The sequence below is a fragment of the Pseudophryne corroboree genome, chromosome 2 (genome assembly GCF_028390025.1).
Source record: "Pseudophryne corroboree isolate aPseCor3 chromosome 2, aPseCor3.hap2, whole genome shotgun sequence".
NCBI lineage: Eukaryota > Metazoa > Chordata > Amphibia > Anura > Myobatrachidae > Pseudophryne > Pseudophryne corroboree.
In genome coordinates, this window is record NC_086445.1 from 932406924 (window position 1) to 932434541 (window position 27618).

Genomic DNA, 27618 nt, shown 5'->3' on the forward strand with positions numbered 1-27618 from the left:
ATAATACACCCATAGTATTGGTGCCCCTTATGCAGTGCCCCAAGTAGTAGTGCCCCTTCTGTCCCCAGGAGGGATTCCCCTTATTAAATGCCCCCTATGCAATGCCCCCATGTAGTATTGCCCCTAGTAGTAATGCCTCCCAGTAGTTATGTCCCCTGTAGATATGCCCCCTGTAGTTATGCCCCCAGTAGCTATGCCCCCAGTAGCTATGCCCCCTGTAGTTAGGCCCCCAGAGGATATGCCCGCTGTAGTTATGCCCTCAGTAGATATGCCCCCAGTAGATATGCCCCCTGTAGTTATGCCCCCAGTAGCTATGCCCCCTGTAGTTAGGCCCCCAGAGGATATGCCCGCTGTAGTTATGCCCTCAGTAGATATGCCCCCAGTAGCTATGCCCCCTGTAGATATGCCCCCAGTAGATATGCCCCCAGTAGTTTTGACCCCACTAGATATCCACTAGATATGCCCCCAGTTGGTTTGCCCCCACTATATATGCCCCCAGTAGTTTTGCCTCTATTAGATATGCCCCCAGTTGGTTTGCCCCCACTAGATATGCCCCCAGCTGGTTTGCCCCCATTAGATCTGCACCGGAACTATGGGAGAGACATCATGATGTCTCTCCCATAGTGCACTCTGCAGGACTCGGGAGCCGGAAGCCGGAGCTCAGCAGTGAGCTCCTGCACCTGCTGCCGTTGAGAGGAATTTGCCGGGCACCCACTGATAACACAATATCAGCGGGCGCTCGGCATTTCCCTGGGTTAGGTGAGCCGGAGGAGGCGGAACTGTGGTCCGGCTCCAAATGGAACTGACGGAACGCAGTTCCACCCTGTTCCAGCTCACTTTAACCTCTGGTCATGGGCATTTATTAAAAGCTCTGTGCTAGGAGATGGAAGTCTGTTCCTGATGTATGTCTTACACTTAGCATGGGGTTGATGCAAGTGCAGTTACTGATGATGATGGTTGCCGTGGCTGGTGTAAAATCCATTGGCAGCACTTAGGAGTGAGGAAAACACATTCCATTTGCAGACGAGCCCCTACATGACTTAATCGGAAACTCGCATTAGCGTAAGGTAGTAAATCAGGCTACAGGGGCTTCCGACAACTGCAGTCATGTTGCGTGCAACTCTGATTCAGCTTGCTTATTTGCAACATAGAACATTTGTTCCTGAAATTGCACTCACCTAGATTAGTCCGTAGAGCTATACAAAAGATGAGTGAATGCCCGATTGCTTGCTTATATTACTCCTGAGGCATTGGAGAGGTAAGTATTGTCCTGTTGAACACCGCTACCTGCTGAGGAAAGTCAGCAACAAGCAGCAAATGTAGCCCTTTAATACTGCATTCAGATAGTAGCCGGGGCTTCCATCTGGTTTTTGTGACGTGGGTTGGATCCTGGACCCAGCTCTGTACCACCTTTCACACAAGAGATTAAATTCCCAGGGCAAGCATTTGGACCCGGGAATTTGCCTGGATAAGCCGGTTTAACCCGAGTCCTTCCTTTGTGTGAAAGGGTCAATCCGGGTCCAAAGTCCCAGATCCTCGCGACCAGGGTTGAAGCCCCAGCATTTTTGACCCTGGTGGAGTTGGACCCTTCCACACAGACAGTGGACCCGAGTTGAGCTGGCTCGCTTAGGCAAATTACCGGGTCAAAATCTCTGTGTGGAAAGGGTATTAATCAGTTATCTTTGTGTTTGCAGAGTTTTGAACCACAGAGAGAACAATGGCCAATTTTAAAGGACATGCATTACCAGGAAGCTTCTTCCTCATATTTGGTCTTTGGTGGTCTGTGAAATACCCCCTTAAGTACGCCTGTAGGAAAAACAAGAAGATCTGTTCTTTTGGATCAAAAGTTGGATTCCAGCGTGTGGAGATCATTGAAGGAGCAGTGAAGGCAGCTTTTGCTTTTATAGGTAAATGATTTTATTGTAGTTATTTTTTATTTTTTTTATTGAAAACAAATTCCAGGAATGTCAGAGTGCCCGGACCTGAGGCCATACATTAGTGCTGTTCCATTGATGCCACTTATTGTGTTGTCATATGATAAGTGCATAGTCTCTGTTGCGTGACTGGGAAAGGAAAAGCTTTGCAGTGAAAGCAATAAAGGTAATTCATCTTTTATTCTCAATTTACTCAATTTAAGTTTTATGGGGCAGCAAATTATTGGCTTCATGTGGGTTGTTGTTACACATGTCCATTAACTCAGGTAAAACCATGGAAATAGCAGTAATGGACGTAGGACAGGGCAAACAAAGGTACGGGCAAATACCCTATAATCATATGTCAGCCAGCTAACAAAATAATATACAACATGCCCTAAATTAGGTATAAAGCAGAAGTGAACCTGAGCCTCGTCTCTTTCAGGAATGTTAGCGGAACAGTTCGTTCCAGATGGGCCGCATCTTAAGCTGTACAATCATGAGGAGAAGCAGTGGGACCATCTAATGAACTGGCAACACTCCACCATGTACTTCTTCTATGGCATCTCTGGTGTGGTCGATATCATTACTCACACCACAAAAGCGGTTCCTGTAGCAATGGATAGGATGATGCTCTCAATTGCCGTCTTTGTAGAAGGTATTTCATTATAAATGACCATATATAATTTGTTGAGCAGTTATGTCACTTTTATTTGTAGAGTGCTGATGTAATTCCTGTAATATGTGACTTATATGTAGTCCCTTGAGTCACATGCCCCTAATACACACCCAGATGCTTACCTTTGGGATCCTGTTGGTCGGTGTTCCAGCGCCGGTGTCCTGAGTGTTGTCAGGATTCCTGCATCAGTCACATGACCGCCGCTATCCCGACCACCGGGATGCCAAATGTATCCCGTTCTGTGATGTACAACTGTAAGTGATGGTAAAACATAGAACATGATATGAGGATCAGCTCGTACAAAGTACATTCAGTATTACAGGAGTAATGGTACTTCTTATTATAAAAAGGGATTTTAGATGTCACCTGCCAGTTCTATGGCCTGGATAAAGGCAAAAGGTTATATATAGCCATGGAAACCGTAGTTTTTAGGATGTACGAAGTTCAGTTTAAGTGAAGGTATTAAAGTAAGAGGCGCATCTCCGGATGTCTACAGATGTGCCCTCATACACCTTTGCTGCAAACAGTCCCTCTTGGGGCGCCAGGTCCTGTGAGACTCTGCTAGTGCTGGGCATCCTTTTTAGCATATTTTCACCCAAAATGTGTCTTAAGGGGGGTACACACGGAAAGATCAGTGCTTAAATTTTAAGTAATCTCACTACAGTTCTTAGAATTTAAGCATGGGTCTCTCCATGTGTATGCCCCACAGCGATAGCGATGCGCGGCCCCATGCGGCACTATCGGGCGCGCTAGATTGGCCTGCATAATCTAGCCGGTCACTCATTTCACCGCTGGTTCTCACGCTGTGCTGAGCGGAGGAGAGATGTGTGCTGAGCAGTCACTGATAGATCACTCAGTGTGCGGGGCTTTAGTCGCAATACGATGTGACTAGGACACACCAGGAGAATATGCTGGTAAATTTAATATGTGACGCTTCTATATCTTTTTGCAAATGAGTTTGTCTCTATATACGAATTGCTATGATGCAGTGGCTTTTTTCCATGCCAAGGGGCCTAATTCAGACCTGATTGCTAGGCTGCGTTTTCATACAGCGGGCAATCAGGTCTAAAATGCGCGTGTGTATGCACTGTAATGCGCAGCTGTGTCGCATAGGTACAAAGCGGATCGCCGCTCAGCAACGGGTTTGTGCAAAGGATCCATTTGCACAGGCGTTCGCAAAGGAGATTGACAGGAAGAAGCCGTTTGTGGGTGTCAACTGACCGTTTTCTGGGAGTGTTTGGAAAAATGCAGGCGTGTCCAAGCGTTTACAGGGCGGGTGTCTGACGTCAATTCCGGTACTGAACAGGCTGAAGTGATCGCAGAGGTTGAGTAAGTCCTGGGTTACTCAGAGACTGCACAAGATCTGTTTGTACAGCTCTGCTACACAGGCGTTCGCACACTTGCAAAGCAAAAATACACTCCACTAGGGGCGGTGACTATGCGAACGCAGGACTGCAAAAAACCCTAGCGAGCAAACAGGTCTGAATTAGCCCCAAGGTCCGTTGTGCTACATATACAGACTCAGTTGGACACAGATATACAAGTGTCTCATATCAAATTAATCAGCATCATGACTAAGATGCATTTAGGGGCAAAAAGCAACAAAAAAGGCGCTAACAGTTACATAGGACCTGGTGGGTCACTCGCGCCAGGCGTCTCGCGCGACATGGTGAATTGAGGCTAGTTGTATGAGGACACATCTGACTCCCTATTTTTAACAACTATACAATATATTATAACATTTTATTGTTCTGTCTGGATAATAAGCACAAAATACTACATAGTTAGTCAGTAGAGGAGCACATCCCAGAAGAGATGAGGAGCACATCGCAGGAGACACCATAGAGTGATAGTATGTTCTTATATCATCCCTTCTCTCCCCACTACCACCATTCCTGTGTACTTCATACAGTACTGGAGGTAGAGCACACTGACAGGCAGACCATTACCATGCACATCCTACCACAGTTAGTGTATGAGGAGAGTGCAGGATATATCCTCCCTCCGCTGCCTCTGTCAGTCACTGATATTCACACTGTACTTTTAATAAATAGAACATATAGATATTAGAAGTGATCACGATGTTCTAGAACAGTAATAATGATAAATTATATTGTGAGACTTTTTCTTATTTCAGGATTCCTGTTTTACTACCATGTCCATGGCAGACAGGAGCTGGACCTCCACATTCATCTGCTGCTCTTATTTGCTGTGTTTGGGGGTGCTCTGTGCATCTTCCTGGAGGTCTTCTTCCGTGGAAATATCATTCTGGAGCTCTTCAGGTCAAGCCTGTGTATATTACAGGGCAGCTGGTTCTGGCAGGTGGGTGAGGATGTGTCAGAGGAAACAACCTGCACCAATGTGGGATCATTCCACAGTCGTTTAGCAGGTAAGGGGTCTATTTACTAAGCCTTGGAGAGAGATAAAATAGTGAGAGATATAAAGTACCAACCAACCAACCAGCTTCTAACTGTCATTTTATTGGCTGGTACTCTCTCTCCCTCCAAGGCTTAGTAAATAGACCCCAAGTCACTGAGGGCCTGATTCTGAGTCATACCCAATATCGAATGTTGACGAATCGAGCATTTGCTGTAAAACTCTACATGTGTATCGATCTGCATATGCTAATTAGAATATATACGAACGCATCTAGCTTGCTTCTTACTTACTGCTCGATGGGCATTGGTGCAGAAGATGGCATTTGCCATGGGCATGGCCACAGGTTTGCCCCATGATGTCAGTCGGATCTCCTACACCAAGGATGAGGCCAGTGCAAATGCTGATGGTAGGTATGGCAGCCTCTCTCACAAGCTTAGGACTGGGAGCGGCATGGATGGTCACATATATATGCGTTCAACTCAAGCTGAAGTTCACACAGGACTTTCAGTTGTTGGAATTGTGGACATATTACATGTACTCAGTATCAGGACCTGAGTTTAGAACGCTAACAGAGGTAATAGTTCCTTTTATAAGGCAATTTATTAATTACAGTTAAGTAGGTCAAAGTCACCTTTAAGGCTTGTACACACAGACACTTCTCACGTGCTGATTGGGTGGTTTTCTGAGGTGTCTCATTATATCACAGAGTACACCTGACTGTTCATCGTGAACTCTGCATGCTTATGAGCACATGAAAATGCTCCAAGAAGCTAATAGAAGTGTAGTCTATTCAGTGTTCATATATGGGTATTTTGTTAGATACACCCCCTAGTATTGGGTGCTCTAAACTTGGTACCACGTACCAGAGTGGCCACATATTATTATTATTATTTTATTTTATTTTATTTTTTCAATTGAAAAGAAAACCCAATAAGACAATAATAGAACATTTTTACTTCAGATAGGAGCAATATCACAGGACATAAAAAAAGATCAGGTATCCAACACTTATAAAGAGATGATCAAGAGAGCGATACACAGTCATAAGAGGGTATCCAGTTAGCCGTGGTAACTTACCGCGGATAATTGTATCGCCGAGGTAGGCAGGTGAAACCAAATCTGCCATAAGTGAAGTTTTTTTCAGTGATTGTGGCTGCGAAAATACATAGGTCTTCACCTTTTCGCTGACCCTATGTATTTTCACACGTAAAACAAATAATCAAAAATGTTTAAAAAATCATGATAAACCCACGTTTTTTGCCGGTGCAAAATTTTTGGGGCTAATTGGATACCCCCCCACAGTCTCAAATAGTCAGAAATCAGAACCACAAGTATAATGATGTAACACAAAATAAAAAGAACGTATTCACAAATCTCTAGGGGATGTGGTCATGTGACCGGTGCTTGAGATCCCGGCGTTCACCATGGCGACGCCGGGATCCCGAGCATGCCGACCCACAGGCACTATTCCCAATTGTTGGTGTCCAAGACACCCATAGAGTGGGAAAAGAACCTATGGCGAACCCCAAGGGGTGTTGTTGCCATCCCCCCCCCCTTATCCACCCACAGGAATTCTGCTAACGGGATCCCGGGGTCGGTATGCTGACTGCCGGGATCCCGAGCGCCGGTTTCCCAGTCCCGGCCCCAACCCATTTCTAGCATCAAATGAATTGAACAATCCAAAGGGAAAGAGGTCTCAGATATTTCACAAAATAATATTAAATATTATAGGCAGTGTGGAATAGTCCAATACAAACGTAATATGGATAGTAGCAATGTGGGGTGATAATTGCACATACAGAGGGAGTACCTCAGTCAGATTGCTGAGGGGAAGCGTAGTTAGAGGAAAGCCCACCTGAATCAAATGCAATCAAAGTTAGATTCTGCTTTGCGAGTAAAGTACAAAAAGCGTTTATGCTGCACTGTGACATTAGCTAAAGATAATCAGGCTTGAAAGTCAGGATCCTTTGGAACCATCCACAACCTGTGTCACATCGGGAGATCCCCGAGGATGGCACTAGTGGTTGGCTCTGAGTGCAGGAATCTAGATGGCAGAATGTAGTTCTTGCGCATGTGATAATACTGGATCAGTAGAACGTAGATTGAACTGGCAGATGAGTATGCGAGATATTGGATGTAGCTGGCCACTTACACAGGACTGGCCTGGAACCAGACTGGCATTCACTTCTTGGCCGGATTGAAATGGTACGGAAGTTAGACTTGCTTCTTAACCAGACTGGATTGGTATAGAAGTCAGGCTGGAACTGCCACTTGTTTTTTAACCAGACTGGAACTGGCTGGATTAGACAATCATGCTATTGAGTTTCCTAAAAAGTGATGCATGGAGATAAATAGGGGTTGTTGGAAGATATAGAGGAACTTATGCTGCATGATCATTTTAACTAAGTTGACTCTCCCATCAGGGGAAGTTTACGCCATGACCTGCGTCTGTCTTTCATATATGAAATAGTGGATCATTGTTTAGGATAATAAAATCTTGCATATTGTTGGACACCTGTATATCAAAGTATTTAAATGAATCAACCCAGCAAAGTGATAGAGAAATTAACAGCATGGTAGGAGGTTTCCCACGGAGAGGGAGAATAGAGGATTGGTATCAGTTAATACAAGGGCCAGAGTACTTCCCAAAAGTTAAAGGGAGAAAAGAAGACTCTTTTTTAGGGGCACGATTATTTGAAAAGTTTCCATTTAATTATTAAAACTTAACCTTTATTGTTAACCTTTTATAAAAAGTGAAATAAGTTTGTCATTTTATATTTTTATGTGTTTTATAATAAACATTTTTGAAAGAGACTCCAGTTGATTCTCTGTATGATTATGACTGTGTATTCATGTCTTTTTTAAACTCTCCAAAAGTATTGGCTATATATATTCTCTTAAACCTTATGTATATTTAAGTTAATAAAGTTTTATTCCCTTTAATTGGGGTGTCAAGAAATATTCAGGTTTGTGTGGTCTAAATTGTTTGCATGGTCTTTTGTTTTAGAGGTGAATTGTTCAAGTAAATATCTATTTTTTTAAGTACAAATAAGGCCTGTAATTCATGGAAATATTCCATTATAACATGGGTCATATGCCAATGTAAAGCTAGGAGTTCTCCCTGCTGCCAAATATGTTTGTAATGCAGCTTCTCACTGATTCGAAAAACGTGGATAAGCTTTATTCAGATTCGGGGATATTCAGTTACCCGCAGCGACTGCGGGTATAAACGTATCGCTGAGAGGACTATCTAATTAGCCCCGATAAGCCAGCGCTTGCCGCAACTTTACGGGGATTTGTTTCACCTGCCTCCCTCCGCCAGGTGAAGCAAAATCCCAGATAACAGCCCCATTTACACCCGAAAACGGGGCTGTTTCTACCGAAAACACAGGTTTCGCTGAACCTGTGTGTTTTCAGGTGAAAAATATGTTTTTTTTCTGGGTGAAAAAACGTTGATGAAGCATCGGGAAATATCACCCGAAGCTTCATCGGCGGGAATTGAATTTCCCCAGAAGTGTTTCATCTTATACAGACCTTGTAACCAATGTTATTCGGTAGCAGATAAATATTTCTGATATTTTTACAGCTCCTGGTATCACTCTCATGACAGGTGTGAACATTGGAACAGAAAATCTTAATGTAACAGTTCTCGGTTACACAGTATCAATATTCAATTACACACAGCATTCACAGCCTGGTGTGTGCAATCTGCTGGAATAATATATTCCTTGGAACACAGTACGTATTTGCTGACTGTACGCATGTTGTGCTGGTAACACACCTTGCACATCCTAATGGGCTTAAGAACATTGAATATCTATTTGAATGTATTTTTCTAGCTGACTGCACACAACAGGCTGTGAATGCTGTGTGTAATTGAATATCGCTACTGTGTAACCGAGAACTGTTACATTAAGATGATCTATTACAATGTTCACACCTGTCAGGCGAGTGATACCAGGAGCTGTAAAAGTATCACAAATATTTTTCTGCTACAAAATAACATTGATTAGGAGGTCTGTACAAGAAGGGTATCCGGACTCCAGGTCGACAACAAAAAGGTCGACACACCTTAGGTCGACGCCAATTGGTCGACACACCTTAGGTCGACATGGACAAAAGGTCAACATGGACAAAAGGTCGACAGGAACAAGGTCGACATGGAAAAAGGTCGACATGAGTTTTTCACGATTTTTTTTCTTTTTTTGAACCTTTTCATACTTAACGATCCACGTGGACTACGATTGGAACGGTAATCTGTGCCGAGCGAAGCGGTAGTGGAGCGAAGGCACCATGCGAGGGGACGTGGTGCACTAATTGGGGTTCCCGGTCACTCTACGAAGAAAACGACACAAAAAAAAACATAAAAAACTCATGGCGACCTTTTTCCATGTCGACCTTGTTCCTGTCGACCATTTGTCCATGTCGACCTTTTGTCCATGTCGACCTAAGGAGTGTTGACCAATTGGTGTCGACCTAAGGTGTGTCGACCTTTTTTTTGTCGACCCTGAGTCCCAGACCCACAAGAAGAGGATGAAACATTGCGCTTCACTGCTTGGATCTGAATATAGCTTGTCTGCATTCTTCTCGAATCAATGAGAGGGTCTGGGACTCAAGGTCGACGCCACTTAGGTCGACACCACTTAGGCCGACACCAATTGGTCGACAGCAGAAATAGGTCGACTTGAGTTTTTTTATGATTTTTTGTGTCGTTTTCTTCGTAAAGTGACCGGGAACCCAAATTAGTGCACTGTGTCCCCTCGCCCTACCGCTGCGCTCGGCACAGGTTACTATTCCCAATTGTAGTCCACATGAACCGTAAGGTATGCAAAACTTCAAAAAATGTATTTATTTATTTTAAAACCATGTCGACCCTTTTCCATGTCCGCCTTATTCATGTTGACCTTTTGTCTGTGTCGACCTATTTCTGGTGTCAACCTAAGGTGTGTCGACCTAAGTGGTGTCGACCTAATTGGTGTTGACCTGAAGGCCGGATACCCAATGAGAAGCTGCATCATAGACATTTTGTATTTGGCAGCAGGGAGCTCTCCTAGCTTTACATTGGCATATGATCATGATATAAAGGAAATTTGCTTTGTATTACAGGCCTGATTTGTCCTTGAAATAGGGATTTACCTAGATAAATAACCTTCCTGAACACCTTACCACTGCAACAAAAGACCATGCAAACAATTTAGACCACACAAACATGAAAATTATTGACACACCAAATAAAGGGATTAAAACTTTATTAACTTAAATATACATAAGGTCTGACATGTCTACATAGTCATAATTATACAGAGACCCAACCGGAGTCTCTTTTTAAAATAAAACTACAAACTTATTTCACTTTTATAAAAGGTTAACAATAAAGGATGATTTAATAATTAGATATATCTATAACCATCATTAAATTAAATATAATAATAAAATAACTGTGCCCCTAAAATAGAGTCTTCTTTTCTCCCTTTAACTGTCTCATATCTGACTCTAACTCAATAAAGCTTTGAATCCCCATATTTAGGTATCTGATACACTACAGTAGAAGTTGGTATACACAAATATATCCCCTTATCTCCAGTATAGCTGTCTGGGTGAGGTGGCATCTGAGGGAAGTGTCTAGTGCTGCATCCACCCCATATATCCTGTTACTCCCCAAAAGTATCTATCACTCGAAGAACCATCGGCAGGGCAACCACATACTCATTGAGAACAGCAACATGTCATTGGCATACAACGCCTCAATATCTATCCAGTTACCCAGCTTAAGGCCGATGATATCAGGATGTGATCGTAAAAGACATGCCAATGGTTTTATTGCAAGAGCAAAAAAGGGCAAGGGATAAGGGGCACCCTTGTCTGGTTCCATGAGAAAGGGAAAAGAAAGGAGAAACGAAACCAATCACAGACACATGGGCAGTAGGCCTAGAATATAATAACTGGACCCATTTCAGAAGAACTGACCCCACACCCATACTTTGCATGACCTCCCACAAGGAAGGGCCTCTCTACAGAATCAAAGGCTTTTGCCACATCTAGGGATACTATAACAGAGGAAGACTCCTCCCCGTGAGAGTCGTGGAGGTGGGCATATAGACGCCTAATATTAACAAAAGTTAAAGTGGCCACGTATTTAATAGCTAATACAGGTTACAGTGTTCTGGTTCTAAACTATGTACTTCTGATGTGAAGAATTATAGTGCATAGCAAATTTAGGAAATATTTAATGTAGGCCAATTAGAATGTATTTGTGGTTGTACTTGATGAACCTGGGTCTTTTTTTAAACCTTACTATTTAGATTTATCTGTGTGAGAAGAATTGTTTTGGTTCATTTTCCAGTACATTTAAATTATGTTGACCATACTATAAATATACCTTTGTTTACCGTGCACAGGGAGTTGTAAAATGCCTAGTTTCATGTGGAATGTCTGTGTATAGGGAGCTGTAGAATGTCTGTGTACAGGGAGCTGTGGAATGTCTGTGTATAGGGAGCTGTAGAATGTCTGTGTACAGGGAGCTGTGGAATGTCTGTGTACAGGGAGCTGTGGAATGTCTGTGTATAGGGAGCTGTAGAATGTCTGTGTACAGGGAGCTGCAGAATGTCTGTGTACAGGGAGCTATGGAATGTCTGTGTATAGGGAGCTGTAGAAAGCCTGTTTTCATATGGAATGTCTGTGTACAGGGAGCTGCAGAATGTCTGTGTACAGGGAGCTGTAGAATGTCTGTGTATAGGGAGCTGTAGAAAGTCTGTTTCATGTGGAATGTCTGTGTATAGGGAGCTGTAGAAAGCCTGTTTCATGTGGAATGTCTGTGTATAGGGAGCTGTAGAAAGTCTGTTTCATGTGGAATGTCTGTGTATAGGGAGCTGTAGAAAGCCTGTTTTCATATGGAATGTCTGTGTATAGGGAGCTGTAGAAAGCCTGTTTTCATATGGAATGTCTGTGTATAGGGAGCTGTAGAAAGCCTGTTTCATGTGGAATGTCTGTGTATAGGGAGCTGTAGAAAGCCTGTTTTCATATGGAATGTCTGTGTACAGGGAGCTGCAGAATGTCTGTGTACAGGGAGCTGTAGAATGTCTGTGTATAGGGAGCTGTAGAAAGTCTGTTTCATGTGGAATGTCTGTGTATAGGGAGCTGTAGAAAGCCTGTTTCATGTGGAATGTCTGTGTATAGGGATCTGTAGAAAGCCTGTTTCATGTGGAATGTCTGTGTATAGGGAGCTGTAGAAAGTCTGTTTCATGTGGAATGTCTGTGTATAGGGGGCTGTAGAAAGCCTGTTTTCATATGGAATGTCTGTGTATAGGGAGCTGTAGAAAGCCTGTTTTCATATGGAATGTCTGTGTATAGGGAGCTGTAGAAAGCCTGTTTCATGTGGAATGTCTGTGTATAGGGAGCTGTAGAAAGCCTGTTTTCATATGGAATGTCTGTGTACAGGGAGCTGCAGAATGTCTGTGTACAGGGAGCTGCAGAATGTCTGTGTACAGGGAGCTGCAGAATGCCTGTGTACAGGGAGCTGTAGAATGTCTGTGTATAGGGAGCTGTAGAATGTCTGTGTATAGGGAGCTGTAGAATGTCTGTGTACAGGGAGCTGCAGAATGTCTGTGTACAGGGAGCTGTAGAATGTCTGTGTATAGGGAGCTGTAGAATGTCTGTGTACAGGGAGCTGCAGAATGTCTGTGTACAGGGAGCTGTAGAATGTCTGTGTATAGGGAGCTGTAGATGCCTGTTTTCATGTGGAATGTCTGTAGAGGGAGCTGTAGAATGCCTGTTTTCATATGGAATGTCTGTGTACAGGGAGCTGCAGAATGCCTGTGTACAGGGAGCTGTAGAATGTCTGTGTACAGGGAGCTGTAGAATGTCTGTGTACAGGGAGCTGTAGAAAGTCTCTGTACAGGGAGCTGTAGAATACATGCTTTCATGGAATGTCTGTGTATAGAGGGCGGCAGAATACCTGCTTTCATGGAATGTCTGTGTACAGGGAGCTGCAGAATGTCTGTGTACAGGGAGCTGTAGAATGTCTGTGTACAGGGAGCTGTAGAATACCTGCTTTCATGGAATGTCTGTGTACAGGGAGCTGTAGAATACCTGCTTTCATGGAATGTCTGTGTACAAGGAGCTGTAGAATTGTCTGTGTACAGGGAGCTGTAGAATTGTCTGTGTACAGGGAGCTGCAGAATGTCTGTGTACAGGGAGCTGTAGAATACCTGCTTTGATGGAATGTCTGTGTACGGGGAGCTGTAGAATGTCTGTGTACAGGGAGCTGAAGAATGTTTGTGTACAAGCAGCTGTAGAATGTCTGTGTACAGGGAGCTGTAGAATGTCTGTGTACAGGGAGCTGTAGAATACCTGCTTTTATGGAATGTCTGTGTACAGGGAGCTGTAGAATACCTGCTTTCATGGAATGTCTGTGTACAGGGAGCTGTAGAATGTCTGTGTACAGGGAACTGTAGAATGTCTGTGTACAGGGAACTGTAGAATGTCTCTGTACAGGGAGCTGTAGAATACCTGCTTTCATGGAATGTCTGTGTATAGGGAGCGGTAGAATACCTGCTTTCATGGAATGTCTGTGTACAGGGAGCTGTAGAATTGTCTGTGTACAGGGAGCTGCAGAATGTCTGTGTACAGGGAGCTGTAGAATACCTGCTTTCATGGAATGTCTGTGTACGGGGAGCTGTAGAATGTCTGTGTACAGGGAGCTGTAGAATGTTTGTGTACAGGCAGCTGTAGAATGTCTGTGTACAGGGAGCTGTAAAATGTCTGTGTACAGGGAGCTGTAGAATACCTGCTTTCATGGAATATATGTGTACAGGGAGCTGTAGAATGTCTGTGTACAGGGAGCTGTAGAATTGTCTGTGTACAGGGAGCTGCAGAATGTCTGTGTACAGGGAGCTGTAGAATGTCTGTGTACAGGGAGCTGTAGAATGTCTGTGTACAGGGAGCTGTAGAATGTCTGTGTACAGGGAGCTGCAGAATGTCTGTGTACAGGGAGCTGCAGAATGTCTGTGTACAGGGAGCTGTAGAATGTCTGTGTACAGGGAGCTGTAGAATACCTGCTTTCATGGAATGTCTGTGTACGGGGAGCTGTAGAATGTCTGTGTACAGTGAGCTGCAGAATGTCTGTGTACAGGGAGCTGAAGAATGTTTGTGTACAAGCAGCTGTAGAATGTCTGTGTACAAGGAGCTGTAGAATGTCTGTGTACAGGGAGCTGTAGAATACCTGCTTTTATGGAATGTCTGTGTACAGGGAGCTGTAGAATACCTGCTTTCATGGAATGTCTGTGTACAGGGAGCTGTAGAATGTCTGTGTACAGGGAGCTGTAGAATGTCTCTGTACAGGGAGCTGTAGAATACCTGCTTTCATGGAATGTATGTGTATAGGGAGCGGTAGAATACCTGCTTTCATGGAATGTCTGTGTACAGGGAGCTGTAGAATTGTCTGTGTACAGGGAGCTGCAGAATGTCTGTGTACAGGGAGCTGTAGAATACCTGCTTTCATGGAATGTCTGTGTACGGGGAGCTGTAGAATGTCTGTGTACAGGGAGCTGTAGAATGTTTGTGTACAGGCAGCTGTAGAATGTCTGTGTACAGGGAGCTGTAGAATGTCTGTGTACAGGGAGCTGTAGAATACCTGCTTTCATGGAATATATGTGTACAGGGAGCTGTAGAATGTCTGTGTACAGGGAGCTGTAGAATTGTATGTGTACAGGGAGCTGCAGAATGTCTGTGTACAGGGAGCTGTAGAATGTCTGTGTACAGGGAGCTGTAGAATGTCTGTGTACAGGGAGCTGTAGAATGTCTGTGTACAGGGAGCTGCAGAATGTCTGTGTACAGGGAGCTGTAGAATGTCTGTGTACAGGGAGCTGTAAAATTCCTGCTTTCATGGAATGTCTGTGTACAGGGAGCTGTAGAATGTTTGTGTACAGGCAGCTGTAGAATGTCTGTGTACAGGGAGCTGTAGAATGTCTGTGTACAGGGAGCTGTAGAATGTCTGTGTACAGGGAGCTGCAGAATGTCTGTGTACAGGGAGCTGTAGAATGTCTGTGTACAGGGAGCTGTAAAATTCCTGCTTTCATGGAATGTCTGTGTACAGGGAGCTGTAGAATGTCTGTGTACGGGGAGCTGCAGAATGTCTGTGTACAGGGAGCTGCAGAATGTCTGTGTACAGGGAGCTGTAGAATGTCTGTGTACAGGGAGCTGCAGAATGTCTGTGTACAGGGAGCTGCAGAATGTCTGTGTACAGGGAGCTGTAGAATGTTTGTGTACAGGGAGCTGTAGAATGTCTGTGTACAGGGAGCTGTAGAATGTCTGTGTACAGGGAGCTGTAGAATACCTGCTTTCATGGAATATATGTGTACAGGGAGCTGTAAAATACCTGCTTTCATGGAATGTCTGTGTACAGGGAGCTGTATAGTAGCATATCTGTGTACAGGGAGCTGTAGAATACCTGCTTTCGTGGAATGTCTGTGTACAGAGAGCTGTAGAATTGTCTGCATTATCTGTGTATAACAACTTGTGTCAGAATAGAATTTGAAAAGCAGAAATTATGTTATTTCTGCATATGCAATGACAAAAAAGCTGCAAATACAACAAGTTCTGACAGTTTTGATTACTTTTTTGACAATATAGGTCTGATTCTAAGTTGCACATAACGGGCCTGATTCTGGCAGGACTCATCTGCGGCCTGTTTACTACCTTAATCTACTGCGAGTATACACCTGTATATGCAGATTAACTGTCCGTCTGTACGCAGAATGCTTCACACACACTGTTTTTCCACCTGCAGTTGGATGATTTCAGTCCATTTACAACCTACAAGTGACTATATTACGGTAAGAGTAGTCCATCACACGGATGGATCATTCCAGCAACTCCTCAGTGGCGGATCTAGACTTTAGTTTTAGGGGGGGCGGATGAAAAATTTATACTGACCCCTCCCCTCTCTACTCTTACTCCTCCCACTTAGTTATGCCCCTCCCACTTAAAAGAGATTACCTTAGCAGCAGGACATCACTCGAACCCGACACAGAGAACAGTCCCAGGGGTCGAGCATCTCTGTGCTGCTAGGAGGTTGGGCCTCGGCTTTCCCCACCATTTCGGGAGCCAGCCATGCTCTTCTCCTCCGGCCGCACCAGCCACTTGGCTGCAGCCAGCATGAAGGCCCACAGCACCTGGTGATGTTCATGGTGCGGGGTCCCCACTGGGGTGAGGGGTGACGCTGGGTGCTGGTCATCTGCGGACCTGCGGTATCCGGCTATCGTGAGCACATGCGTGGATCTGCCCCGAGTAGTCGCAGTGCTGGGATACAACACACTGCAACTTTACTACACACTATTACTAGAGTCTCTGCTACAGCAATACTCTTTAATGGAATAACGAACTTGATTTTAATGGTCCATCTGGGAACACACACACAGTCACACATACACACACACACACACACACACACACACACATATATATATATATATATATATATATATATATATAGAAGAGAAGGTAATGGCAGCACTCAGAGTCTTTCACAATGGGGTGAATCAAAGCAAATAGTGCATTTATTTCAACGTTTCGGGGTTTTCAGTGTCCCCCGAAACGTTGACAATAAATGCACTATTTGCTTTGATTCACCCCATTGTGAAAGACTCTGAGTGCCGCCATTACCTTCTCTTCTGCATATTGGGGCTACCATACCCCTAGGAGGGCACCGGAGCTATACCCCTATGGGACAGCGGAGTGCCGGGCTGCTTCTATGGATTATATATATATATATATATATATAATATATATATATATATATATATACATCATAATGTGTGCATTTTTTCTCTTTATGGAAACTCCTTCCTAGTAAGCAGATCCAGTTGGGAGAATTATCTCAAGCAGCAGGGATCTGGGTAAAACAAAGTAAAATCCCCTGCGGAAGGGGGGCTCGCCTCATCACTACTATGTGCAGGGAGAGGGTGATACAGAAGAAGCCTCTCTGCACAGGGCGCAGCCTGTCAGAGCAGATAAAACTTATCCGGGGAGTGATGTCTCATTCCTAGAACTGCGCCGTTATTTCACTTTCCATCATACATCGCGGGATGCGAGCTGCTCATATCACAGTGATGCACCCAGCAATGACCCTTTCCCTGACTGTATCCCAGCGTGCTCTATATACCATATTATCCATATACCATTAGTAACATGTGTATTACAACAGATATTAGGGGTCACCGCGCAGCTCTGTGACCTGTACAGCGCCAGCCAGTTGCCCAGATCTGAGGCCACTTACCTGGGTAAGGCAGAGAGGGGAGTACATGCTGCTGATTGTGAAAAGAGCAGGTGTAGTGGTCAGGGTGAGAGAGGACAGGATCACGCATGCTGCTGGCTGCTAGCCGCCGCCAGGCTCCACTACAGTGCTGGCTGCTAGCCGCCGCCAGGCTCCACTACAGTGCTGGCTGTGGCTGCTGCAACAGATCGTCAGGCCAGGCACCGGGCAGAAGTACTTTACGGCCGGATGTGCTGCCTGGCCGCGGCTGCGCAGATGATCACCGCGACTGCGCAGATGACTGCCGCTGCGGGACCGGCCATCTATCCCGGCGCCGGTATGTGTAGGGGGGGCGTTCGCCCTAATCGCCCCCCGCTAAATCCGCCACTGCAACTCCTACAGTATCATTTGGACTTGAATCTGATATAGAATTAGGCTAAAGGTGGTCACAATTTTGTCCACTTCCAGCGTTCAGAAGTCCTATGCAAACATCTGCCTGTATTTGAAGTTGGGCTCATCTTTGCAACTGCACCATCCCCAGCCCTTGGGTCATAAGAACAGCCGTCCTCACCAGTAACGGCACTTACACCTACCCCATCCTTAGTGCAAAAAATCTTAAACATGAACTTGCACAGCTCACATGCACGAGCACTGCTGCCCTCATGTGGTTAAAAACATTTTTGCATCCACCTTTGTAATACCATATACTGTACGTGCATGTAGATGTTCTGAGAATATATAAGCTGTACTTATAACAGCAAATCTCTAATTTTAAGCACATTGTTTTTCCTATATTTGACATGCAATGAGTAAGTATTTGGACTGTATATCACCAGTGGCGTCACAAGCCGGGTGCAGGGGGTGCGGCCCGCACCCGGGTGTGACGCCTAGAGGAGGGTGACACCAAATGTCAGCTCCTCCGCACTGACAGGAACCAGGTGCTGCAGTGAGAAAGTCTCCTACAGCACCCGGCTCCTGTCACAGAAGAGGAGCCGACAGCGGACGGAGACTGGCTCTGGGGGAAGCCAAGCATCCCCGGAGATGCTGGGCACGCCCCCAGAGTGACGATTCCGGGATCCGCAAAGCCACACCCCCTAAGTACAAGGTCACGCCCCTTTTTGCCACGATCGCGGCAGGAGATCAGGGGCGCGCACCGGGTGTCACCACACCCGGTGACGCCTCTGTATATCACAGAGAGACGATGCAAGCTCTCGGCAGGATAATATAATAATAATAATAATAATTTTATTTATATAGTGCTCTTTCTCCAACAGGACTCAAGGTGTTTTACAGACCTCAAAAACAATGCACATAATACAGAAAATTTGAGTAATACAGCAATAGATCAGCCACACAGACATAAAAGAGAACCTTAAGCCCACAGAATGCATATTGCATGATTGGTGTAGGCATTTTGGGTAATAACTTCCAAGGGTTGTGTATTCCACCCTCACAAGGTACCAGGTGCGGCAGCCATCTTGGGCGCACACCGTAGGATTACCCAGGGTGGAATAGTCTACCCCTAGAAGCAGAGCCGGCCCTAAGCAATATGATGCCCTAGGCAAGATTTTGGCTGGTGCCCCCTAGTGCCACCGCTAGTTCCGCCACTGACCCTGCACCCCTTTCCCATTACCATCACCCCCACCCATAGTAGTCCTTTTTTTTGTTTTCCTACCCCCCGTAATTAAAATAAGAACATTGTGCACATTCGGTGCACAGCCCAAAAAGGTATGTGTTATTGCTGGCAAGGGGCATGGCCACACACTAGTACCCCAAATTTAAATTATGCCCCACAGTAGTGCAACTTTATTCACAATTTATCATGCAATAGTGTCCCTTATTCACATTACATCACACAGTAGTACCACTTTACCTTATATATGTTACTCCTCACAGTAGTGCCCCTCATTCACATAACGTCATACTGAATTGCTCCTTATTCTCATTACACCACACCATATTGCTCCTTATTTACATTACACTACACCATATTGCTCTATATTCACATTAGACCACACAGTAGTGCCCTTTCTATACGTTACGCCACACAGCTTATACGCACCTAATACACATAATGCCACACTTGGTAATGCATTTATACACATAATACCACACAGTAATGCCCTTTACACATATGACACACATTATTAATGTCCTTATAAACATAATGCACCTTACATATTATGTCAACCCTTATTAATTCCCTTATACACATAATTTCCCTTACACATATGCTGCACATTGTTAATGCCCTTATACACATAATGACACACATAATGTCCCTTACACATATGCCACACATTATTAGTGCCCTTATACACATAATGACACACATAATGTCCCTTACACATATGCCACACATTATTAGTGCCCTTATACACATAATGACACACATAGTGCCCCTTACACATATGTTACACATTATTAATGCCCTTATAAATATAATGACACATATAGTGCCTGGCGTGAGTCAACTCTGCTAACGCCGGGTGCCTATTTTTTATGAAAATGCATCTTATTTGCATTGCCTGGTGGCTAGGATGCACAAGCAGCTTCTGCTGATAAAAATTATATGCGGTATGCCTATATACTGTGTGCGACTGTGGCTGTATCTGCATACGAAATGCTACACACAGAATATAGGCATGCCGCATATCATTTTAATCAGCAGAAGCTGCTTGTGCCCCTAGGCATACCAGATGCCCTAGGCAATTGCCTAGTTTGCCTATGCCTAGGGCCGGCTCTGCCTAGAAGAGATGACACAAAATGGGGGTGATTTCTGAGTCCTAAAGTTCAGAGTAGGGTTCCAACAAAACCACCAGGTCCATGTATTTTTCATCCCATCCACGAGCGTACCAGATAAGGCAGCCATGTTTGGCGTACTTCGAAGGTTACACTGTGGGAGGTGAGCCATACAAGGGCCCAGTGCATATATGGAAAAACTGACACTTGTGTAGTGGTATGATGTATCCTGTATGTAGGGCACAATGGCAGGGTGTGCAATCAGTGGAGGTAAACATTGCAGGAAAAGCACACAGTGGGGTGGAAGAGAAAGAGAAAAAAAACAACAGGGGGGAAACATAATGTGTAAACTGCTTATTATTGTCATATTTAACAGGATAGGTGGGAATAGGTTATTCTCTCTGTAGCTAAGGGTTCTGAGAAATACAGTTATATAATTGTTTCACTGTGGTTGGTTGCAGCCATGCATTTCACAATGGGTGGCCCAGACTTTGTTTTATCATATTGGGAGAGCCCTGATTATGTGGAGAATAGAGTGTCAGGAGTATTGGGGCAGGAGCCAGGTTCAGTGTAGTGTTTCTTTTACTTTAAACAGCAACTTAAATTCATTCTGTACTCAAACCAGCATAGATAACTGTACACTAGTACAGACCAGTTATCTCACTGCTTTACTACCAATCTTGTCGAAACCACTATTTTAGTCTTAAGAAAATAGAGGTTCACTATGGGAGCAATTCAGTTTGGTGTAATGTGCCGCCGGCCATTGCACATTTTGATCTTTTGCAGTAATGATGTTATTGCAAGGTTCCCCTCATGCATCTATAGGGTGCAAAGGAAAACTTGTGATGCCGCAGACATTGGGGGTCATTCCAACCCGTTCACACGCAGCAGTTCTTCGCTGCAGTGCGAACGGGTCAGAAATGCGCATGTGCGGCGGACATATTAGGCATGCGCGTCGTTGCCTGGCGACGATCTGCGCTGGGCAACGACGACGCCAGCGACAAATGTGATCGCAGTGGCGATTGCAAGAAGATGGACAGGCGGGAGGAGTTCCGGGACAGATTCTCACCATTTCCAGCCGTTTTCGGGGAGTGGTAAGAAAAACACAGGCATGTCCAGGCGAACGGAGGGCGGATGTCTGACGTCAGGACCGAGATCCTTCATCGCTGGAGCCGTCGCACAGGGTAAGTAACTCTTACCCTAGTCTTGTTTTGCAGGAAACTTTTAAGCATAGCAGGGCTGCACAAGCGTTCGCAGCGCTGCTATGCTAAAATACACTCCCCCATAGGTGGAGATTAGTTGATCGCACCAGCAGCAAAAAGTTGCTTGGTGGGATCAACTCGGATCAACTCGGAATGAGGGCCCTTAAGCGCAGCTCTGGTACAGTACTTTGCGTCTATCCTGCAGAATTGAATTTCCCCCTGTGTTATGCTGCCCCCCAAAACATACTTATCCAAGGTCCCATGTTATAGACCCCTTACAGGTATACTCCATGGTAACAAAAGTGATTTAGCAACTCTGTTGGCAGCCAAAGGTTTCTGTTTAACTTGTAAGCTTGTAATAGTATGTGTCAGTGCTTGTAAAACACTTGTGAAGGCCCTTCTGTCTCCATACAGTAGTAGTGTGTCTGTGCTTATGTATTTGTAAATGATTTACTTTTACACAACAGAGATAGGTACAGACTAGTGCAGCACTGTGGGGAGAGATGAAAGGCTGTTACCTTTGTACACTAGCATATGACAAGCATTGTTCTCATGTTTTACAGATTGGATTTGTGCTCTTTCCCCCTGGCGGTGGGCCTGAGTGGAGTCAGACTGACCACAGTAACATAATGTTCATTACAATGTGCTATTGCTGGCACTATGCGTTTGCAATGCTGATTGTTGGTGTAAATTATGGAATAACAACTTGGTAAGTGATATTGCGTTTATTATATTGTGTACTTAGATGGAGATGTATTAAACAATGGATATTATAACTGAAAATGGGTTTAAGCATGTAACTGGCTAATATATGTTTCAAAAATATATTCATTATGGTAAGAACTTACTGTTGATAACGGTATTTCTCCTAAGTCCACAGGATCCACAGGATAACATTGGGGATATGATGACGCGACAGCGGATTTGCACCAATCGGTTAAAGCTTTCAGCCTCCCAGCATGCAACGGGCCCGTCCATATATCCCCGCCTCCTGGCTCAGGCAAATCAGTTGTTTTTCCAAAGCTCAAGGCAGGAGCATCATAGAGAGCCCTAATCAGGCGAGAAGAACACACATGCACACCCTTCCGTACAAGAGGGAAGAGGTTAGTGAGTGAAAGGATCCTCAAATCAGGTGCGTCAGGGTGGGATCCCTGTGGATCCTGTGGACTTAGAAGAAATACCGTTATCAACGGTAAATTCTTACCGTAACGAATATTTCTCCGTCAGGGTCCACAGCTTATCTACAGGATAACATTGGGATATCCCAAAGCAATTTAGTGGTTGGGACGCTCCTGATTGGACAGGAGAATCCTTCACTCGAATTCAGCATCCTGAGAGGCAAAGGTATCAAAGGCATAATGTCTAATGAATGTGTTAATGGAAGACCATGTGGCTGCCTTACATATTTGTTCTACAGAAGCACCACATTGTGCTGCCTATGGGGGTAATTCCAAGTTGATCGCAGCAGGAAATTTTTTAGCAGTTGGACAAAACCATGTGCACTGCAGGGGGGGCAGATATAACATTTGCAGAGAGAGTTAGATTTGGGTGGGTTATTTTGTTTCTGTGCAGGGTAAATACTGGCTGCTTTATTTTTACACTGCAATTTAGATTGCAGATTGAACTCAACACACCCAAATCTATCTCTCTCTGCACATGTTATATCTGCCTCCCCTGCAGTGCACATGGTTTTGCCCAACTGCTAACAAAGTTCCTGCTGCGATCAACTCAGAATTACAGGGAGATCAGCTTGAAAGTATGCTTCTGAAATTTTCATACGAAGCCACTTCACCAGTGTCTGCTTATCAGCAGGCCATCCTCTCTTGTGAAATCCATAGAGAACAAAGAGAGTGTCTGTCTTTCTGATGGCACTGGTACGATCCACGTAGATCCTTATGGCACAGACTACGATGCATCTCTAGCAGAAAGGTCCGGCCCCTGGAAGGCCGGGACTACAATTTCTTTGTTAAGGTGGAATTTAGACACCACCTTAGGAAGATACCCAGATTTTGATTCTAATCAGAAATGGAGGGCGACATGCCCCTAAATCTGAAACTCTTCTAACTGAAGCAATAGCCAGTAGAAAGAGAACTTTAGCTGTCAACCATTTACGAACCACTCTTTTTAGTGGTTCAAATGGTGCCTTTAGGACTAAACTTAAGTCCAAAGGCACTGTAGGAGGAACAAAAGGAGGTTTAATGTGCAACATTCCCTGGAAAAAAGTGCGCACATCCTGCAGGTTAGCAATTTGTACTGACACCTGTACTGTCAAGGAAGCCACCCATAAACCTTTATGCCTTCCTGCTTGAAGGAATGCTAAGACTCTGGATACTCTGAAAACCAAGGGTCAAATTTTTGATCACTGCACCATTGAATATAGGCTTGCCATATTTGGTAAGAAATGCGAGCTGAGGAAAGTTTCCTTGCTCTGAGCATAGTTTGAATGACCTGTTGTGAGAATCCTCTTGCCTTCAGAATGGAAGTCTCAAGAGCCACACCATCAAAGACAGTCGATCCAGGTATTTGTGATAACCAGGACCCTGAGACAGTAGATCTGGACATTTGAAGGAGTAGAAATGGAGCATCTATCGATATCCTCTGCAGATCTATGTACCAATGTCTTCTGGACCAAGCCGGAGCTATTATTATCACGGCACCCTTACCGTGTATTACCTTTCACATCACCCTGGATCACAGGGCGATTGGTGGAAACACATGAGCCAGACGAAAGTTAACAGGTCATCCACAAAGTTTGCTCTGGGATATTTTGTTCTTGACCCGTATGCAGAAACTTTGTTGTTCTGATGGGACGCCATGAGATCTATCTCCTGTAACTTCCAATATCTACCAGAGTTTGTAAGACCTGGGGTTGTAAAGCCCATTCGTTTGCATAAATTGTGTGTCGATTGAGAAAATCTGCTTACCAGTTTAGGACTCCCGGAATGAATACTGTGGACAAGGCTGGATAATGAAGTTCTGCCCACCTTAACGTGTGACTTACCTTCTTCATTACGTTTTGGCTGCGAGTTCGTCCCTGATGGTTGAGGTACGCTACTGTCATTGCAATGTCCAAGCGGATTTGAACTGGTTTCATCAGAAAGATATTCTTTGCCTGAATAAATGCCATATATATATGGTCCGAAGTTCCAATATATTTATTGGCAGGCAACTTTCTTCCTTTGTCCATTGCCCCTGGAAACAACTCCTTCCTGACAATGCTCCCCAGCCCTGCAGGCTGATATCCATTGTCAGTTTCCCAATCTGATATCCAAAGGAGTCTCCCTTTGTCCAGATAGGATGTGTGTAACCACCTAATTTCCAGAGGAAGACCATAATCTGCGCTTTTATTGTCTTATGAAAACTTTTCCACTTGGAAAGGATCAGACGTTGCAGATGTATCGAGTGGAACGGAGTATACTCCATCATGTCGAATATCTACACTATGAACCCCATCACACGCATTACCGTTAAATGGATACCGTTTGACTGTGTAGCAACTCCTGAATCCTTAGGTGAATTTTGGATATTTTGTTCAGAGGTAAATTACTCTCTGAATACCCAATTCCAACACAGCCCCCAAGTGAGTCATCCATTGTGACGGAACGAGAGACGACCTTGCCCAATTTATGAGCCAACCGTATCTCTGTAACAAGCTGTTGTCTGTTGCAGATGACACTGAACAATTCTTGAGACTGTGTCAGGGTTAATAAATCGTCGAGGTATGGATTTTTTACAATCCTTATCCCCTGCTAACGGAGATAATATGCCTCTTTTAGGCCTTAAAATGAAAATGATGCTGGAGGATAGCAAACCCGACATAGCGCTGATGGGACAGTGCTATAGGAACATGTAGATAAGCATCCTGGATATCCAGGGATACCATAAATCCTCCTGCTCCATGGCCAAAATAATGGAACGTAAAGTCTCCATATGAAACCCGAGGCACCAAAAACTAAAAAAAAGTTGGAATAAAAGCATTGTCCTCGATGTGCAAGAGGAACTGGAATTATCACTCCTGACTGAAGCAACTGCTGAACTGCCTCTTGCAAAGCCCTGGTCTTCATTTCCACTGTAGACGGGCTGGTACAAACTTTTAATGAGGGTGTTTCTTGAAAACACCTACAGCACCTGGTATTCCCAGGTGGTTTACCATCCAAGTACTAACCAGGACCAACACTGCTTAGCTTCCAAAATCAGATAAGATTGGGTATGTCCACTGTGGTGTGGCTGTAGATCATAACCCTGACATACCGCTTCTTGCACCCAGGCATCTGTAGTAGACTGCTGCCAGATCTGAGCAAACTGAAGAAGTCAGCCTCCCACCCTGGGTTCCCCCAGGTGGAGGCCCGCACCATCAAGCTGATGGCTTATCTTCTGATTTGAACACCGGTCCTCTGGTAGCCCAATACCTTTTAGTCTTACCAGACTTGTTAGATTGGGACTATTTGCCATTACCCTTTCCTTTTGCTTTTCCTTAATCCGAAAGGACCGAAAAGCTGGAAACTAGGCTAGAATATATGTGTGAAGGGAAAACTTCACTTTCTTGGAGTCTGCTTCTGACTCCAAAATTCTGTTTCATTCTTTACCAAAAAGAATATCTCCAGTAAAGAAGGTTAAAACTCCAGAACCTTCCTGGATTTTGAGTCAGCTTCCATGTACATAGCCAAACCACTCTGCAAGCTGCTACTGCTGAAGCTTATGGCTGAGAGGCAATAGTACCCATATCCAGGGCCGCTTATCGCTGCCTGTTTGATATGTGCAATATGGGATTTTTACTCTCTAGATGCCATTAAAAGATCCTTATTCAGTGCATCAGCACAGGTTGCCACTGCTTACGCCAACCAGGCTGAGGCCATGGCTGGTCTTATGAATTGCCCAAGACAAGGAAAAAATGCTTTTTAGAAAATCATCGACTCTCCTATCCGTGACATCATTTATTTATGTTCAAAGCAGAAGTAATGTAGATTTTCACACCAATCTGTGACATGCAAATCTACTTTGGGAGCCACCTCCCTTTTCTCTTACGTCCTAGAGGATGCTGGGGACTCCGTAAGGACCATGGGGTATAGACGGGCTCCGCAGGAGACATGGGCACTATAAAGAACTTTAGAATGGGTGTGCACTGGCTCCTCCCTCTATGCCCCTCCTCCAGACCTCAGTTAGATCCTGCGTCCAGAGGAGACTGGGTGCATTACAGGGGAGCTCTCCTGAGTTTCTCTGAAAAATAATTTTGTTAGGTTTTTTATTTTCAGGGAGCACTGCTGGCAACAGGCTCCCTGCATCGTGGGACTGAGGAGAGAGAAGCAGACCTACTTAAATGATAGGATCTGCTTCTTAGGCTACTGGACACCATTAGCTCCAGAGGGAGTCGGAACGCAGGTCTCACCCTCGCCGTTCGTCCCGGAGCCGCGCCGCCGTCCTTCACAGAGCCGAAAGATAGAAGCCGGGTGAGTATAAGAAGAAAGAAAACTTCAAAGGCGGCAGAAGACTTCAGATCTTCTATGAGGTAACGCACAACGGTAACGCTGCGCGCCATTGCTCCCACATACTACACACACTGCAGGCACTGATGGGTTCAGGGCGCTGGGGGGGCGCCCTGGGCAGCAATAAACCTCTAGGACTGTCTCATATGAATATATAGGCTGTGGAGGCAGTATATTTTATAATCCCCCGCCAGTATAAATTAATTTGAGCGGGACCGAAGCCCACCGCTGAGGGGGCGGAGCTTGATCTCACAGCACTAACCAGCGCCATTTTCTCCACAGCACACTGCAGAAGCTGGCTCCCCGGACTCTCCCCTGCTGAACACGGTGACAGAGGGCAAAAAAGAGGGGGGAGGGGCACTTGTAAGGCGCAGTGAGTGTACAGATTTATCTATATGATTATATAAAAGCGCTGTTTATCTGGGAATTTTGTTTCCAGTGTTATTGGCGCTGGGTGTGTGCTGGCATACTCTCTCTCTGTCTCTCCAAAGGGCCTTATTGGGGGAACTGTCTCCATATATATATATATATATATACAATCCCTGTGTGTGTGGGGGGGGTCGGTACGCCTGTGTTGGCATGTCTGAGGCGGAAGGCTCTTCTAGAGAGGAGGTGGAGCAGATGATTGTGGTGTCTCCGTCGGCAATGCCGACACCTGATTGGTTGGACATGTGGAATGTTTTAAATGCAAATGTGACCTTGTTACATAAGAGAATGGACAAAGCAGAGTCCAGGGATAATACGGGGAGTCAATCAATGGCTTTGACGGTGTCACAGGGCCCTTCAGGGTCTCAAAAACGTCCCCTATCCCAAATAGCAGACACTGATACCGACACGGATTCTGACTCCAGTGTCGACTACGATGATGCAAGGATACACCCAAGGGTGGCCAAAAGTATTCATTATATGATTATTGCAATAAAAGACGTTTTGCATATCACAGATGACTCCTCTGTCCCTGACACGAGGG

General features: G+C 44.8%; 1 protein-coding gene and 1 pseudogene across 3 annotated transcripts in view; one reads left to right on the forward strand and one right to left on the reverse strand.

The window, feature by feature from the left end:
* Window positions 1–27618, forward strand: part of TMEM45A (transmembrane protein 45A) — a 62442-nt gene that overhangs the window by 22021 nt on the left and 12803 nt on the right. For all 3 annotated transcript variants that reach the window (XM_063956239.1, XM_063956238.1, XM_063956237.1), the window contains 4 exons: window positions 1695–1907; window positions 2359–2571; window positions 4730–4914; window positions 21729–21874. In XM_063956239.1, coding sequence (XP_063812309.1) covers window positions 1718–1907; window positions 2359–2571; window positions 4730–4914; window positions 21729–21874 — 734 coding nt within the window. In that variant the 5' untranslated portion in view covers window positions 1695–1717. The remainder of the gene's footprint in view (window positions 1–1694; window positions 1908–2358; window positions 2572–4729; window positions 4915–21728; window positions 21875–27618) is intronic.
* LOC135052896 (5S ribosomal RNA) lies at window positions 25282–25400 on the reverse strand (annotated as a pseudogene).